This window comes from Adiantum capillus-veneris, chromosome 29 (genome assembly GCF_014529385.1).
Source record: "Adiantum capillus-veneris isolate H3 chromosome 29, ASM1452938v2, whole genome shotgun sequence".
Classification (NCBI taxonomy): domain Eukaryota; kingdom Viridiplantae; phylum Streptophyta; class Polypodiopsida; order Polypodiales; family Pteridaceae; genus Adiantum; species Adiantum capillus-veneris.
Genome location: NC_140959.1, coordinates 10,940,928 through 10,959,552, shown reverse-complemented (window position 1 = coordinate 10,959,552; position 18,625 = coordinate 10,940,928). Strand labels below are relative to the sequence as shown.

The following is an 18,625-nucleotide window of genomic DNA, read 5'->3' as shown; positions in this document are numbered from 1 at the left end:
ATATGCCAAAAGAGGTGAATTATGCTCAACACATCCACGAGCAAGTAATTGCCATGCACAACGAGAAGCCAAAATACATAGGAGGAGCGGAAATTCTGACAAGAATAGCTTATGAAGCTATTGGAGCTAGAGATCAGTTGCCAAAGGCTTCCTCCCAGAATGAGTGGCTTAGAGAAGCCGACGAGGAGGAAGAACAGCTCGAAGTATCCAAGAGGGCATCCACAAGAGCACGCCGGAAACTAGAAGTAGTTTCAGAACCTGAAGAGGATGTGGACGAGCCACTTAAGAAGAAATTAAAGAAGAAGGTTGCTCCCAAGCAAACCAAAAGTCAGAAAGCGGCAAGAATGGAAAGAGTAGTGGAGCAGTTTAGAGCGGAAAGAGCTCTAAAGGGTGACTTTGAAGAAAAGTGGGTGCCAGACCCCACTAAAGTCGGAACTAGCTCGGCCAGGCCACACATTGATCAATACGATCAATATATTACAGCTTATGAGGAGTCAAAGGCTATTTTGGAGCAGCAACCTGTCGAGCCATACACTGAAGAGGAGGTACAACAATTAAAAGCTGAGCTGAAAAAGGACGACAAGGGGAAAAGGAAAGTAGATGGGTCTACTAAGCCTCAAGAGAAAGATGGGAAAGCCGACAAAGGGAAAGCCAAGGAAGCTGAGGACAAACATCCCTCTATGGCTGATGTACCAAGCCCGAAGAAGACGGAAAAAATTGTGGAAGAGACCACAGTAGAGGTGGACACAGATGTTTTGGAAAAGCCAGAAGCCGAGACCAAAGAAAAGAAGATAGATCCAGTTCAGCAAAAGAGAAATGATTATGAGGATCTGGTAGAGATAGGATACACCGAAGAAGATGCCCTTGAGGCAGTTTATGGGATCACCCTACAAAAACAAGATGAACAAAGAGGGACGGAGAAAAAGACAAAGAGTAAAAAAGAAAGTGAAGAGAAACTGGACGAACTGAAAATACTAGAAGAGCCAAAGCCAGTGGAGGTGGTGGCGGAAAGAGCTTTAGAGTTGACAGATGATGATGAAAAAGACATGCACATGGTGCATGAACTGCTCAGCAAGATAAAAGAAAGGTCCAAGGCAAAGGAAGTAGAGATTGAGACAGCCAAACAAAGGGAAGCGGAGTTGCAGAGAAATTTAGAGAATGCTATGACTGAATCTGAAAGTCATAAAGCATCACTCTATGACGCGGAAAACGAGAGAGACGGCTTGATACTCCAACTAGCCGAGGCTTCAAGAGAAGTAACAAGTGCACAGGAAGCAAGGGAGCGGATAGAGGATGAGTTGGAGGCGGCTAAGGATGAGCTCATTGAGCTAAGGGAAAGAGTCGAGCTCCAAGAAAGAACAATCACTAGACTCAGGTCTACCCCTAGAGCTAGCAGAGCAGGAACCGAACAAGAGGGAGCTATCGTACCAATTTTGGAAGACCAGGTCCGAAGCTTACAAAGAGAGCTAAGATTAGAGCAAGTGCAAAGGTTGCACATTGCGGAGGGATCATTGGCCGCAGAGGAGAGGCTCACATTAGAAAATCAAACACTACGGACAGAGAATGAGGCCCTCCGCAAACAGCTCCAAGATCTACAAGAGCAACAAAGAAGAGAGACAGAGACACCACATGAAGAATCAGGTGGAGCAGCCATAGAGCTACCAGAAACTGGAGAGGCAACCACAATTGAAGATCCAGCCCCAGCTCAAGAGGTGGCCTCGACTTCAAGAATCTCTGAAGAAGAAGAACAAAGGCTCCATGAACAAATAGAAAAGTCAGTAGAGGAGAGTGCCAAGGCGGAAATGGAATGGGAGAGGAGACTCCTAATCTCCATTCGACTTCAGGGACTAGACACAAAAGTGCTCCATGAACAGTGGATGCAACCCAGCCTGCCTTTCCCTTTGATGAAATTTGAAGTGCTAAAGATGAAAAAGAGACTAGAAGGAGAGCAGTATGTCGCTCTTTACGAAGGTGACATCACAAAGGAGGAACAATCAAAGAAGATAGTAGATTCACAACCTAGATGGAGGAAAGGTTGGCTGAACAAATACCCAGCCTACCTCATCTACTTGGTGGAGGCACCAAAGGAGATCCGGGAGGATGCAACCTTCTGCCCGGTGCCAAGAGTCAGAAACTGGAAAGAGCATGGCAGGATTGCAGAAAATAAGCCAAATTGGCTTAATTATCCGAGGATGCCAGGACCAAAGGCAGGAGAGAGAATAGGTAAAGCCTACATGGTCAAAACCCTAACGGGCACCATCAAGCTCTTTACTGGCTCTCCTGACCTTTCATGTCAAATGTTCAAGAAAATCTGCAGGACTCTCTTAGCTTGCATTGAAGTGTTCGCGCCAGATAAAGCCACAACCTCGAGTCTACTATCGACAGCCGACACGGTGTCTGATATGATGTACGATCTTTCATTGCAGCCTTCTCCAAAAGTGTTACACCTCCTATACCAAAGGATTATGTTTTTGCCTAGCTTCCACATGCAAACATTCAAAGAAGCTTTCTACACCGGCTTTTTCACCCACGAAAGCAAAATATTCGGCCCAACCTTGACCATCGGCAACCTACGATACGAATCACATTTGCAGATGCTCAAGACGACAGGACTTTATTGACCAAGCATAAAAGTCATGTCAGGGACGACATGAACGCGGGGGGGGGGGGTGTTGAGCCAACAGAGGATCACACCCACATTTTTGCTCACACTCATCATTTTGTAACCATTGATTGTAATAAATGTCTTTCCAACATTAATTTTGATTTGAGCCATTCATTAAGTAACGGAACTCAATTGAGTTTCCAGCTTGTAATCCCGAAGTAATTTCACTTGCTGATGTAATTAGTTAGAGATGTTCTCACGTCCAAGGCTGAGGTATATAAGCCAAAGTTTTTGTAACCTAGGGGGGAGATTATTAATCAAAGTGAGTTTTTGAGCGTCGTGACTGTGTCTGAGAGAGAGAGAGAGAGAGAGAGAGAGAGAGAGAGAGGGAGAGAGAGAGAGTCTTATCTACTTGCTACGCGAGCTACGGAGCCGCCATTGGAGAAGCGACACCGCCATTGTGTTAGCAACGGCGAGAGCTACGCACAGATACCAAGAGTGCGCGCTATCGGCTTCTATGTGTGGTAAGTTCCTACGAGCTTCGGTGTGAGTTTTCTTCCAACTCGTGTGTCGGAATTGAGCGTGCAACATATCTATAGAACCACAACGAGTAGAGCTACACATTAGTACCATCGGGGTCAAGTTTCAATCACATGTATATTTTGGCTTGTCTTCATACGCGTTTACCGCACGAAGTGGTTATAGGTTGAGTTTGCAGTTCAAGTCTTTAGGGTGTTGTTCTTACCTAGTGTATAGACTTCCCCTTGAGTTTGAGATCGATTCAATGATTCTAGATCTTGTTTCGTATAGCATTTGTTCGTAGTACGGATTTCAGTCACTTGCGTATTTTAGAACTTAGATTTGATTTCCTTAGTAGTGATTGTCATTAGAAGGTCGAGTAGGTGATTTGACACCCACCTAGTTGTTTCCATGCGCCTGCGGGTCAAGCTCCGTCCTCGTCTGACAAATTCTGTTGTTGGTTGAGTTCTCGCTATTTAGCTTCCACTAGCGGCGTAACCGCCTTAACAGAGAGAGAGAGAGAGAGAGAGAGAGAGAGAGAGAGAGAGAGAGAGAGAGAGAGAGAGAGAACATGCATGAGCCATGCAATGCTGTCTTCCTCCTCCATAGCTCCTCCCTCCCTTGAGCTCTGATACCAGTACAAGACCCTGGGGGACTGAACCATGCAACTCACCACCCAACCGTGTCCTATATAGACCCTTGGCCCTACTAATAGTAGGACCCCCTTTACTGCATGTCTATCTTGGACCTTGGCCTACCTGGTCTTACCCTAGGCCCGACACCTTCCCTTTCCTTGAAGGTTTCTTGCCAACATTTTCATCAACATACTTTTTGTATCTATCCTATGCTTGTCAAACATTTTGACGAGAAAGTTTCAACATATCTATGTGATCTTGGAGAAAACTTGACCTGCTGAAGTTTCTCAATTGCCAACCCCATTGTAACTAGTGATCTAGGTTGAAAACCATACATAAGCATAAAAGGACTAAAACTAGTCGTCACATGCTTTACACTATTATAAGAAAACTCTAGAATAGGGAGATAATCTTCCCAATCAAATTTCTTTTTCCTAACATGTGCTCTTAGCATATCCTCTAGCACCTGATTAACACGTTTAGTCTAACTATCCATATTTGGACGATCTGTAGTACTGATGTTGAGTTGTGTACCCAATCATTTCAACACAACCCTCCAAAAATGATCGTTAAACTTGATCACAAAATGAACAACCGTATAGTCTATGCATGTTATCAACGCATAACTTTGCTAACTCTTGAGTCTTGATTGTGGACTTGGTTGTAATAAATCTACAAAGTTTAGTCAACTGATCTACTACCACCCATACCAAGTCATGACCTTGTACAATGGTTGGCAAACACGAAATAAAAGCCATAGAGATCCTTTCCCATTGGCCATTGGGAATCTCCAAAGGATGCAAGAGACCTCCTGCTTTCAGGGGCTACGCTTTATTAACTTGAGAATTTTTGGCAATGCAAGCCATAGTATTGAACGTACTTGTATAAACATGGCTTGTAAAATTATCATCGTATGAGTGCATAAGTTTTCTTTAGGTGTGGGTGTCCTGATCTAGGATTTTCATGACATTCATAACGAATTTGGTGCCGAATGTTTGTGTCCGTCTCGGTACACAAACTCTCCCTATATGAAGTAGCTGTCCATCTTCTATGGAAAAATTCTTCTATCTTTACAGCTCATCACTCAAAAGAGGAGAACTGGGTGTGGAGGAAAAAGACATACCGCCAACATTGGAGTGAGAAGGATCCCTCATTTTCACATGGATCCACACTTTGGGATATGTTTCATCATGCTCACATTTGCCCTTTAAAGATTCCAAAAACTCACTTTGAAGCTATATAAAGGGAGGAGAGTTGATCTCATGCATTTGGCTGCAGCAGCAGCTACCACATTGTATTGTCCTTTACGATACCAAAGTTTTGTGTCATACTCCTAAAGAGTATAAGCCCACTTGGCCTTTCGACTCTCTAAATCAGTTTGTTATGTAACCCATTTTATACTTTCATGGTCAAACACAAACTCAAATTGAGCCCCATACAAATAATTTTGCCACATTTTCAAAGCAGACACTATTGCATAGAGTTTTCTTTCGTAAGTAGAGTAATTTTGATGTGCATAATCAAATTTGTTGCTTTCAAATGCAATTGTCCTTCCCTCCTGCAAAAGGACTGCTCCAATAGCACGATTACTAGCATCCATTTCTAGCACAAATGATTTCATAGGGTGAAGTCCTAAAGCTGAAATTACATGTCTCAAATAGTAAATCTCATCCTTTAGAAACTCACACTTGGATTCCTTGTCATTTAACTTGTTTTGCCGTAGTAATTCAAACACGTGCTTCAGATGTTGTAAGTGCTCTTCCTTAGAGGCACTATAGACTCGGATGTTATCAAGGAAATGATAATAAACTTGCCCAAATATGGTTTCAAGACACTGTCCATAAGTTTCATGAAAGTAGTTGGTGCATTTGTCAACCCAAAGGGCATAACCAAAGTTTTCAAAAAACAATTTTGGGTATATCAGCAAGCCTAAGGCGAATTTAATGATACCATGACCTCAAATCTATTTTTGTAAAGATACAAGCATGGGTGAGCTTATCAAATAACTCATCCACTCTAGGCAACATATACATGTTCTTAATAGTAATCGCATTCATGGCAGCCACGATAATCTACACACATTCACATACTACTATCCTATTTTATTACGCAAAAAATAGGAGAGCCCCATGGTGAAGAACTGGGTTGTATGAACCCTCTACTGAGGTAGTGAGCAAGCTAACATTCCACCTCAATAGCTTCAAAATGACTCATTCTATAGGGTGGTTTACTAACGGGCTTTCTACTTGCAACCATGTATATGCATGTTGCATAGAATGTGTCGAGGATAACCTTGGAGGTAAATCGTCTAGAAATACATCCTTGTATTCCATTAATAATTCTTTGAATTTACTAGCAACATTTGTTTATTCTAGTGATAGAGAAGTAGCCAGAGTTGGAAGAGAAGAATGCAGTGTTGAGGACTTGTCACTTATTAAAACATTATCAACATTTGACAAAAAATGACATAGCAAGTAACACAAAAAGAGTTCTTCTATTTCTTTTTGAGAAGAAAGTTTCATAAGATTTGGAATGTATAAATAAGTGAGGAGGAAGAAACGTCCTTTTTTCCAAATAACAACACGTGCACGCCATTGGATTTGAACATCAAACTATTATGCTCATAGCTACGCTTTAATGAGGACCCTAACTTGTATAACCACTCCCAGCTAAGTACCATATCTGTCTGATCCATAATCATGACTTGGAAATTCAAGGACATATGATACACTTGAATCTCCAATGGTATATCCTTTACTTGTGCATCCCATATTTCAACATCATGGCCATTAGTCATAGCTATCTTGTGGGAACCAGGAGTGTGGGGCAAATTTTAAAACTTGCCAATGTCGAGTTTGAATACCAAAAACATTGTCCACCAAGAAAGAGCTTGCAAAATATTTAAAAAAATTGGAATTGACCTTGTCGATTCCAATGGAGAAGGATCCCTTAAGTTCAATATAGCAAGAAGAGTAAGCTTACTTGATATTTATGGTCATCCTTGACTTATGAAAATACCTCATCAAAAGACGTAGAACTGCGCTTGATAATTTTTGTAAATTTTTGCAACTCTTGTATAGGGTTGGTGTCATCGGTGTCGAGTTCCCCTGCTCACAAGATCACTTCCAAGAAGTGTCTTCACTTCACAAGCTATGGGGGGTGTGCCCAAGGTGGGCACGCTCCCTTAGATGGCCTAAAATTAAGTGTGGCTCCCCCTTAGGTGCCCACGTTTGAAAGCTTGAAGCTCAAGCTATGTTGGTAGTGCAAGGCAACACAGGGAGAGAGACAAAACACCGTGGTGCTCAAACCTGGGGCCAAGGGGAAACGGTCATGAAGCAAGTATTGCTCCAAACGGTAGCGTGCACACACAAAGGAAAAAAATTGGATTGTTCTGTAGAGGTCAACGCAGGCCTTCTCCTCTCCCAAAGCTGTTGTTTCCACATTACTCGATCGAGAGAAGCTTTGTCTTCTTCTCCACGGTTCAACACATGCAAGTTTTTCCAAACATAGACCATGCCTTTCCCCTCCCTAAAAATGGTTCTAATACCAGTGTGAGTTCTTGGTCTTTGAAACCTATCTCTTCTCCCAGCCTCTTCCCCCTTTTATAGGCAACCTCGAGCTACAATTTTAGACTAGACCTTTGGCTTGACAGCATAAGCATTTACCCCTGCTTCAAACACTCCCCTTTGCTACTAACCATGCGATATCTTATGGTTGATCATCTAATGAGCCAATTAATACATTAATTAAGAATATCACAAGCTTACTCTAGAGAGAGTGTGTCAATGCACAAAGTAGATTTGGATTAGTAAATGAGAGAATTGTGTACAAAGCATGCTCTTAAGTAAAGAATATCACAAGCTTACTGTAGAGAGAGTGTATCAATGCACAAAGTAGATTTGAATTATTAAATGAGAGAACTGTGTACAAACCATGCTCTTAAGTAAAGCTACAGAGGCATCACTACACTCACAAGGATTATCTCACAAGATGCTTATTTGCCACATAGGATTGATGACTAAGCTTAACCATATATCACACGCATGGAATATCACACATGGTTTACTTACATGGCTTGACACATAGGCTAATGACATGGTGAGAGAATTTACACATAAATTGTAGGTGCAACAAAGCTTGCACCCAACAACATTCCCTTATGGGTTTTGTTGCACAAGGTATGATACATACAACCTCATAATATCACAAGCTGACCACAACCAAACTCACTAGAGGCAAAAGGACCCTGTATGATCCTGATACCAAAACTTGGAATGCGCTAACTCCTTATGAACACAAAATGAAGAAGGGCTAGCGAGAATTGTACCGTCTCATTCAGTGTGATAATGCTAGTGCCAATGTTCAAGAAGGTTCCAATGTAACACCCAGAGTACAATATAGACCTTCAAAGAAGAAGGCTCTCAACAAGAGAAAGAGGGTCAAATGGATTGAGGACCCTTAACTGGTCCAAGGCCTTCAATTTTGGAAATATTCCAAAATTTAAAGAAAAGATGGAAGAAATGTGAATGGCAGGAACAATCTCTAGTAGAGATTCAGAATGGGCGGTTGGATAGTCTAGATTGGTAACTACCAAGGACAATTATCATGGTAACTGGCACAATGCACAATTGATCAGAAGCCCAATCCGAGGGCTATAAATAGGACCCATTATTCAATTTTTGGGGACACTTTATACACTTCACTCTCACTATCTTGTATCTTGGAGCTATTTACACTATTGTAATTACAATTAAGCCCAAAGTAGACTTGGCTCTTACTCTTTTACTTGTATCTACTAATCTGAATACTTTCCATTTTTAGTCTTCAGCTCAAGTGTTCATTCTCATTTCCAGTTTCAGTGTTCAGTGGCATTTTCGGTTGCAGTCTTACATTTTAGTTTCAATGTTGTTCAATCTAAACTAACTCTAACTACCAACATGGAATAGCTGTCATAAGCGTTTAGTGCATTCCGACCTTTATTTTTATTTATATATATATATATAATAGGATCATCTCTTTGGTTAATATAATCAACACCAATCTCCATACAATCATGAGAAGAGAAGGGGCTCTAATCAATCCAAATAGACATTAGCAATCTTCTCCATAAATTTTTAATCAAGAGAAGGTATATGCAAACCGAAGAGGAAACAAAATTCTTTTTTTATCAATAAGACCTTCAACCACTAGAGCACAATCTATGCTATAATACCACTACAACAAACGGGCACGGGATGCCTTTAAAATACACAAAATAATCTACCATGAGCAAGACAATAAGACATGCAAACCTTCAGTGGTTACCATGTGATGTGAGAGAGAAGTGGAGAGAGATTGAAGGAGACAACATGCACTCGCATGCGCATCTCCTAGAGGGAAGTGCTATCCATACCACAAGAGAGGAGAGCATAAGAGAGACACGGAGCACTAGGTACAATCTCCCCACTTGTAATAGTGAGCATTTCTGTCTTGCACTTATTTTTTTGATAGATAGTAGTCAATGCTCAAGAACAATTACAACTGTCCAAATTGGCGTAAGAATATAACATCCCTTAACTAATGAAATGTCCACAAACTCTCTATCACTGGCATAACCCCCAAATCAATCGTGCTTGCCATTTGTTTGCCATACAATAGATGTATATTGATGCATCATAATTACATACCATTACATAAGCTTTTGCAGAGAAATATTGTGTTTGGCATTTGTATCAGATGTAAGGTGGCGGTGGAATTCCTCACTTTCTTTTTTGTCCTATCTACCTTTGGCTACTTTTTGGATGCATTTATTGCACCCATTTTTTGCTTTTTTTTATATACACTTATTGAGAATATCGGTTTGTTAACATGTCAGTTTTGTGACATTTGCGTTAGATATCTTTACCCATAAGGCTTTTTAGATTTGTTGTGTTAAAAGCAGTTTGGTTACATCAAAATGTGATTATTTTTGTTGGTTGCTTGTCAAATTTTTTAGGGTTTATGTTGATATCCTCTTTCTGCCTTAAGGAGAATTGGGCCAGCCGATGTGGTTTTCTTCTCTTTTACGTTTTGTATTTTGCTGTATTATATAAAATAAATTGTAGAGCTAGATCTCTCTATGTATTAGTGAGTTTAGTGATACGATACATTTCTCTGCATGAGGAAAAAGTGCAATTTGCACACCACTTTTCCCTTAAACGTATGAGTGTTGCAAATACTAAAAAAGAGTGAGTATTAAGGAGATTAAGGAGTCATGATTGGACCACCTTATTTGTAGGGGAATTGTGTGTCTATTTGTGGGGCATCAAAAGTCAAAGAGAGCACCTACATTCAAGGGATTATAAATTTAATCTCACTAATACAATCCATTTGTGTCTTTGAGACACCAACAAACTCTTAGTGCCACTAAATTTCTTAGTGCAAGGGGAGCTCTTCTCTTCATTGTTGTGGAAAGAACAAGTGATGAAATCTAGAGGTCTGCCAAAACCAAATGAGATGATTCAATGCCAACGTTATGTAAGCCACTCATCTAAGCCATAGCAAGGCTAGAGGCAGAGGCAAAACATAGACTGCTTTGTGATTTGTGGTTGCAATTTCTCTCCAAATAATAGTTGTTACTATGATTAAAACAGGTTAAAATCAAGATGGGAAATGTGTATGGAGATGTATGAATCCCTAAAATACAAAATACTCAATGAGTCAAAAAATATAAAATTTCCACGATAGACGAATTGTCAAAACATTAAAAAAGGATGCAATATTGGAATTTGGCAATAGTTTGTTAGATGACACACGATTTGTAATGTTCAATAGTCCAAAATATATACAACATAATGTTTCCAAACCAAACAACCAAAACAACATTCAAATAATGGGTTTTTCACATGAATGTTGAGGCTAACAATTATCAACAAAAGATGTGGATGATGTTCAATTCAAGCAACTAAATGTGAATTGGGATGTGGCTATCATGGAATAAAGTTTTTTCTAAGTGTCAATTACTAGCGCAAATTTGGCAACAAGTAAGCTCCTTTGCTACTTCAAAAGGAGGATTCATAACATCTACTTTGCATACACATTGTGTTTGCTAATATTGAACTTGTCAATTTTAGTCTCTAGTAAATGGCGTCTCTTCCACATAGAACTTTATGATTGCACACATAATGTTTTGTTAAGGCAAAATATTGTAAGACCTTTACTCTACAATTTGCACTTGACTTGCATAAAAGAGCATAGTTCCCATTAATATGCTATCATCCTCAAAGTGCAGTCCAACATAGCATTCACATTGAACATTGTTGGCACTTGGCCCTCATGCTTATCAACACCCAAATAACCCCTTCTAAGTCTACCCAATCTTCGATGCCAATGTTGCCCACTTTTCCATAGTTTTCCTTGCAGAATCTCTACACCTTCCCATATGTTGTGTTGTAGCCCTCTGAAATATTGACTACTAGGACCAACACCATCCTCCTTGTAACTTGTCTACTTTTGTCAATTGTACTCAACCATTTTTCCTCCATCTACCTCAACCACCGATAATTGCTATTAGCTATAATCAAGGAATGATTATGTGAAGTCTTTGATTGGCTTATATGGGACCAAAATTTGATGAGGCTTTTCCTACCTTGATGCCATTGACACACATTATTCTAGATTAGTGCATCGTGGATCTCAACTTTCTAAGTAGGTTCTTGCAAAATTGAGCTTCACTAGTGCACAAGTGCAATGACTATCCTAGAGGGTAGCTTTTCATCTTTTTAATGATGCAAGAAGTTGTGAACTCGGATTAATATTGAATCTTGGCGCAACTTGTTGACCTTGTAGAGGTTAGATATCAATGTTTATGGAGCTTCGACTAATTTGATTAGATATTTTCCCTCGGTGGTTTGACCCTCAACCTATAGCTTTCACCTCCCACCACCATCGTGCTCGCTGTCCTACCCTCCACCAACTCCAAATCTAGCGGAGAGAGCTCATAGGTAATGAAGAGAGTGGGGAGGAGTGGCAATGCACACAAACGTCGTGCACACACAAAGAGAGAGAGAGAGAGAGAGAGAGAGAGAGAGAGAGAGAGAGAGAGAGAGAGAGAGAGAGAGAGAGAGAGAGAGAGAGAGCCTTACTTGATGGTCCTCCTCCTCGATCACTCACACACATGCTCTGCAGGCTGCTCCATGAATCTTTGCATCGTCGCGGTGGTTGCCATCGTAATCGCTATTGCTTAATTAAATTTTAATGTTTGTTATTAACGAAACCATCCCTCCATTATATAAGTTAGGCCCCTGTCACACACGGGCAGCGGACAGGGCTGTAAAAATGAAATCTGGGCGCTTTGCTTGTCACACAGAGCGGACAGATAATATATTTTTATTTTCCATGCAAGGCGTCAGTCAATATCCGTAGCCCAGGTGATAGACGCTCCACGATTGGAGGCTGTTGGATCGGATTCAAGTCCCCTTACTGCACCTCCCGCCACTTCTTTTGTGCACGTCCGCCAGCGAGTCAAGATGGGCGAGGGGTCTGCCCCGGTGCTGATCGCAAAGCAGCGGACACATTCTCTGTCCAACCATCTTCTGCCACGAAGGCTGCACTCAAGTCCGAGCGGATGTGTCTGACAGGGGCCTTAGATAGAAGCTCTAGAAATGTTGCATCGTTCTCTTTCTGCACCTTATCTCCATAATTAATTGACATTATCTCTATCACCCAATCTAAAACTTAACAATTTCAGAGTAATAAAAAGTAATTCTAAATAAACATTAAATATTTTTCATTAGCTAAGGCGTTTGGGCAGGCCAAAAAAAGAAACAACGGACTCCGATTCTAAGTCAAAGCCACTAATCTTAGAGCCGATTGTTCCCGCGCGGCACAAAGACGTGGATTGTAAGCGGCAGCGTGCTTCTGTGAATTCGTAGTTGCAGCTTCTGTGAACTAGGCCTAGGACATTTGAGCAACATTGCCGCGGGATGGAAGGGTTCAATTGGTGGACCCGGAAAAGATTCAACTTTTCGCGCACCCAAAAATAGGAGTCTATGCATGGAATACGGTCTGTGAGGGAGGCACACAGCAGAGGCCATGGCGACCCAGCCTTTCCTCTCCGCAGAGGCAGCTGCGCCTGCAAGCACCTGCACAAGCCTTGCTGTGCCAGTATCATCCTCTATTCGAGCAGTGCACCATGCATTCTCATCTACTACGAGGACATCACCCTGGGAGTCGACTACCGAGAGGTGGGGACACGTGAAAGTGGGCAGCTGTTGCAACAAGGCGAGTGGCCTCTCTTTACCTTTTCACCAAACAAGTTCTTCTGCAATTCTTGCAAACGAGTTTTGCGGTCGACGCTCTACACGTCAGGTATCAAAACTACATCTTGGCAGACCCAGAGTACATTCTGGGAAGCATAGTCCCAATGCAGAATTTGTTGTGTGTGCCATCCTCTCCGCGTCCTCTCCCACCAGCATACCTGATATCCTTGATGTATGGACTTCTAAACTTTATCCCAAAGAGGATTTCGCTTACATCCTTCGTGAGCTTGGCAACAACCGCGAAGGTGTCAAAGCCCTTGCCACCTATGAGTGGGCGGTTACACAGGATTTCCTCCAGAGTGAAAAGAGTAAGTTATTGAGCACCATCATTAGCACCCTTGGGCGCCTCGGCAAGGTTGAGCTTGCACAGAAAACATTCGACAAGGCTGTTGCTGCTGGGTTTGGTCGAAATGTGCATTCTTACTCGGCCCTTGTAAGCGCTTATGGCCGAAGTGGGCAGTGCAGCATGGCATTTATGGTCTTTGAAAGCATGAAAAGATGTGGGTGCAGACCAAATCTTGTAACATATAATGCGGTGCTGGATGCATGCAGCAAGGGTGGAGCAAATTACAATACTGCATTACAGTTTTTTGAAGAGATGAAGAAGTCTGGTATTGAACCGGATAGAATCACCTTCAATTCCTTACTTGCTGTATGTAGCAGAGGTGGTTTGTGGGACGAAGCACAAAAGACCTTAAAAGACATGCAGAGCAGACGAATTGTTCCTGATCTTGTAACATATAATACATTACTGGATGCTATTTGCAAGGCAGGTAAGATGCAGGAGGCAGCTGAGTTACTTTCAAACATGCACAACAATGCAGTTCTGCCAAATGTGGTAACATACAGTACCCTCCTTGATGGTTATGCGAAGGCTGGCTGTTTCTCAGAGGCTGTGGCCGTTCATAATGAAATGAAGAAGGTGCACATTTTTCCGGATAGGGTTGCATACAATACACTGGTGGACCTCTATGCCAAGCTGGGAAAGCTCAATGATGCTCTTGCAGTGTGCACTCAAATGGAAATGGCAGGACATAAAAAGGATGCTATTACGTATAATGCTCTTTTGGATGCTTTTTGCAAGCAAGGAAAGCATCAAGATGCATTGAAGCTACTTGAGAAAATGAAGAGAGAAGATGTAGATCCAAATCTATTGACTTATTCGCCGTTGATTGATGCCTTTCTAAAGGCTGGGCTTTGTAAGGAGGCGTTGCAGATGATCAAAGATTTGAATGAAGCAGGGATAAAACCTGATGTCGTCCTTTATACCTCGTTAATAGATGCTTTCTGTAAAGGTGGACTACTGAAGGATGCAACAAATCTCCTTGATCAGATGATTGATGACGGCATTCGGCCTAATGTAGTGACCTTCAACTCATTAATAGATGCATATGGTAGGAAGAGAATGGTGAGTGTTGAGGTCTTAAAGTAAAAATTACCATGACTTGACATTGGTTTCTAACAAACTTCATTCCCTTTCTCTTTCAGGTGAACTCAGATGGGGTCTACAATGTAGAAGCTGAGCATCATGCTGCTTCTGCTTTACAGATGGTCACACAAACTGAAGAAACAAGTGATGACAATTTTAACTTCTCTAGGCTGAGCTTGAGAGATACTTTTTTCAAAAAAAGTACTTCAAAGCTTAAATTTGAAGGAGTTCATCAGGACATTATAACAGCAGTTGGATTGTTTCAAAAGATGTGGGAGCTAGGGGTGAAGCCCAATGTGGTTACCTTTTCAGCTATTCTTCATGCTTGCAGGTAAGCGTTCTAACGTCACATGTGTGTTATGTTTTTGTGTAACAAATTGTCTGGCCTTTTTCTGATATTAATAAACTTCAAAGTACTGGTTTTTTTTTTTTCTTTTTGGGAAAATCTTGCAGTCGTTGTGCATCCTTCACAGAAGCATCTTCGTTGCTTCAAGAAATGTGCAAATTTGATAGCAAAGTCTATGGAGTTGCACATGGCTTATTAATGGGAATGACTAATCAACTCTGGCGAACTGCCCAATTGCTGTTTGATGAGGTTGCGTGCATGGATCAGCCCACAGCAGAAGCATTCTACAATGCCCTTGCAGACATCTTGTGGCATTTTGGTCAGGTAGAATTATGATAATCATCAGTCAGAACTCTGATAGTGTGCTTTTTTTTTGTCCAGGTTTTTGGGTTGATGTTCTTTGTTTCATGTTTCTCTTCTCTTGGTTTGGTTTGTTCAGAGGCAGGGTGCTCAAAGGGTGGTGGTGGAGGCAAGACGGCGCCACGTATGGGTTTTGGCGTGGCAGATGTCACAGCAACAATATTGTCTTGACCTCCACTCAATGTCTGTTGGAGCCGCTCAAGCTATGTTGCATGCATGGCTGTTGGACATGCGATCAACAGTTTTTGAAGGCTATAAGCTTCCTAAGCTTGTGAGGTAATGGTGAATTTTGCAACAGAATTTTCAATTTAATTGAAGGTTACCTTATGATGTTCTCGTAACTTTCAGTATATTGACTGGATGGGGTCGGCACAGCAAGATATCAGGTGCAAGTATTGTGAAACAGGCAGTAGAATCTCGTCTGTTATCTATTGGCGCTCCTTTCCATGTAGCTAAATCCAATGAAGGCAGGCTTGTTTCCACGGGCCCTGTTGTTGGAGGGTGGCTTCGAGAAGACAGCACTTTAAAATGTATTGTTCTCCATGATGCAAGAGAGATTGTGGAAGAAAACAGAGCTTGGTGTGATGAGCAGAAGCTTCTGCCAGCTTGATGGAATGAAACTGCTTGAAACCCTTCAAGAAAACATAATTCAAAGAGGCATTGGGTAATTTTGTAAACTAGGTTCATAGAAGGGGATGCAGATACATTTGGCGTCCTGAGAGAATTCAGAAAGCTTTTGAAAAGATTTGCAGATGCTGCTTGATTTGTTGAGAGAGGTTGCTCTGTTGTTGTTTATGTTGCCAAACATAGGTCAATGGGGCTGGAGAGTGAGATGAGCATTGGTGATGTCAGTGGTCACAGGTCCCTATGGAGTGTTAGCAACTGCAGGAGAAAGGAAGATGGACAAGGGTTCTGCAGTGATGAATTGAGATTCACCTAGAAAGGTTTACCAGTGAAAAAGATTTCTGAGAGCAATGTCTGCGTTTATTGGCTGAGTTTCCATTGATTGAGCCAAAGTAGAGCCTGCGTGGAACCTTAGCAAGAGTTCAATTTGAAGCAGTCCTAGTTTTTGAGATAGAGACAAGTGTAATCAAAATTGTGTGGGCAGGCATGGTCAAATCTTAAACATCTTCAGTTTTATTGCAGAAGAAACTTTTGACAAATCAAGATTGGAGTGAAGGAAAATGTGGGAGTTTTCCAGGTCAATGCTAAGGGCAATTCCCTGGGATGCTTCACAATTCTGACTTTAATGCTACTACCCTCCTGGCACGTTGTTTCATTGTTCAACGTTCTCTAGATGTTCAGGCAGATTGAATGCTTAAGTTTTATGATGAGATAGCTTCCAAGTTGAAATAGAAAACAAGTAACTTTCAGTTTTGCACAGCAGCAGCTGCATAGCTCAGCAAAAAGGATGTGTTTTCTCATCTCTATCAATTTTGGCAAAGTGACGTAGCTTCAAACATGAAAGAGCTGCGCTGTGTGAGAAAGCACAAGGTGTGAGTGCAATGCATGTGACACAACAAGGCTTACAGGGAAATCCTGTTATGCTTTTCTGTAAGTGTGTTTTAATCTTTCTGCTGGCTGAAGAGTCCTATGCTCAAGCTATCTGTCATGTCGGGTGATGCCTCAAGAGCACAATCCATGCTCAAGGAGTGTGAGAGGAATGTAATGCTTCACTTGAACTCTTTGATTTATGCCGCTGGTGAGGAGTTTTGCGAATATGCTATACTTATTCCTTCACCTCCCTTTATTCATAGGCAGCCGATGTCTTGTTTTTTGCGGGGGGATGGGGGGGTTTGGGCTTATATGTTTTTGGCTTGCTAAAACCAGGCTCTAAAGGAAGAAAGAATGCAGAGCGATGGTTCTGTGGCAAAGGGATGGTTTGGTGTAGTGTTTGCAACATGCACTTTGTGAAGTGGTGGTGACTGCAGATGGTGCTCTGATTATACTACAGCGAGCGGATGCTTATGTGCTTAGTACGTTTTGGGACAGGGCAAGAGACATAAAGCATTTTATTTTAGCCTTCATCATCTCCTGCTTTGCAGATTGACTGCTGTCAATCAAGGGTTTGGAGGTGCACTGCCGGAATGGGACAAGCATGCTTTCTCTGATTATGTCGCCCCATGATCCGGCTGCCCAAGTTGCAAAAATGCTTGAGGATGAATTTTGTGCCACTTCCAACATCAAGGACTGCGTGAATTGGAAATTGGTGTTGGGAGCCATCATGTCTGCACAGCAGCACTTCAAGCTCTATAATAAGGTGCCTGCAACAGCCTTGTGCTTTACACAGGCACCATTGTCACTGAAGGAGGCAAGGAGAAGAAATAACCTTTGATCTCGAGCCTTTCAATCTCATCAATGCCTCTCTTTACCTCTGCAACAAAAAGTTCCGTACAAAGGCTGTGAATGAGCTTCTTGAATCAGATGACGAGTTCAAATTCTTATCATGGATGGTAATGGTGCTCTGTTTGGCACTTTGAGTGGTACACCTGTAAATTCTTCACAAGTTGATCTTCCCAAAAAGCAGGGTAGAGGAAGCAGTCTGCCCACGTTTCAAAGTTCCCTGTTGATCTGCCAAAGGCATGGCAAGGAGTAGATACTGGTACTAGCCAACCAAATGTATTTGCTCTTATCCTGGGTGGATCTACGCCAGTCTGACAAGTTTGATCCCCATTTGCAAGTGAAATCGTTGAAGGTTATTAATGTTGGGCCACTAATGGATTCAACCAAGACATTGAGCTTTCTGTAGAGATACTTGCCAATGTGAAATTTACTCAGGGGAAGCGACTAATTGGGAGATATTTTGATGAAATCTGTTGGGATTGTGGGAAGTATGCGTTTGAGATGTTGCAAGCTTTGGAGATGGGGGCTGTTGAAAGTTGAAATCTTGATTGTGTGGGAGAACCTTGATGTGAACTGTTATGTGCTCAAAAATGCTCTTAGGTTTCGATCAAGCACTTCAGTAAGGAGCAGCAGGCTTTAAGGACCCTACCCCGATGGGGACATGTTGTGCTTTATGTTGTTTTGGTATTGTGTTTATGCATGGTTACTACCTTTGTGCCTACAGCCTGCAGGTAGCTATCTTTACATGATTGTGATTACAAGAAATCCCAGTAACTTACTTTTCGAAATGCAGGGTCTATTGCTAACTTTGTGATTTGGAAGATGCAGCGTGTGTTTGTTTTTGTTTTGATGAAAGCTCAAGTGCAAAGATCCCCTCCTGTGTTCTGAGAGGGCGCCAGAGTGTCTGGAGTCGTAGATAGTAATGACGAATGTAGATAGTGCCCTTTTGCACTTGCTGTGGCAACCCCCACCATAGCTGAGTGGTCTTTCTGCATAGGAGTGCTAGCAATCCATCAAACAAGCTGAGGAGGATGGGGCAGCTAGCTTGTGAGGCAGCTGCTTCACTTCAATGTTTAACGAAGAAGACTTGTGTTGTGAGGAACATATTGA

General features: G+C 41.8%; 1 protein-coding gene and 1 pseudogene across 1 annotated transcript; both read left to right on the top strand.

Annotated features, from left to right (window-relative positions):
• The first annotated feature begins 12,599 nt into the window (after positions 1 to 12,599).
• Positions 12,600 to 18,295, top strand: LOC147418753 (uncharacterized). Its single transcript, XM_086505400.1, has 5 exons — positions 12,600 to 14,445; positions 14,526 to 14,797; positions 14,920 to 15,136; positions 15,252 to 15,448; positions 15,521 to 18,295. Exons 1-5 carry the CDS (start codon positions 12,811 to 12,813, stop codon positions 15,780 to 15,782), a joined length of 2,583 nt encoding a protein of 860 aa, XP_086361526.1. The 5' UTR covers positions 12,600 to 12,810; the 3' UTR covers positions 15,783 to 18,295.
• Positions 17,223 to 18,617, top strand: LOC147418752 (eukaryotic peptide chain release factor subunit 1-2 pseudogene; annotated as a pseudogene).
• The last annotated feature ends 8 nt before the right edge of the window (positions 18,618 to 18,625 follow it).

What these genes read in the sequence shown, in the direction of transcription:
- LOC147418753 (XM_086505400.1), top strand. Translation starts at nt 12,811, where the DNA reads ATGGCGACCCAGCCTTTCCTCTCCGCAGAGGCAGCTGCGCCTGCAAGC. An exon ending in CATATGGTAGGAAGAGAATG is followed by an intron (nt 14,446 to 14,525) that starts GTGAGTGTTGAG and finishes TTTCTCTTTCAG; the next exon opens with GTGAACTCAGATGGGGTCTA. An exon ending in TCTTGTGGCATTTTGGTCAG is followed by an intron (nt 15,137 to 15,251) that starts GTAGAATTATGA and finishes TGGTTTGTTCAG; the next exon opens with AGGCAGGGTGCTCAAAGGGT.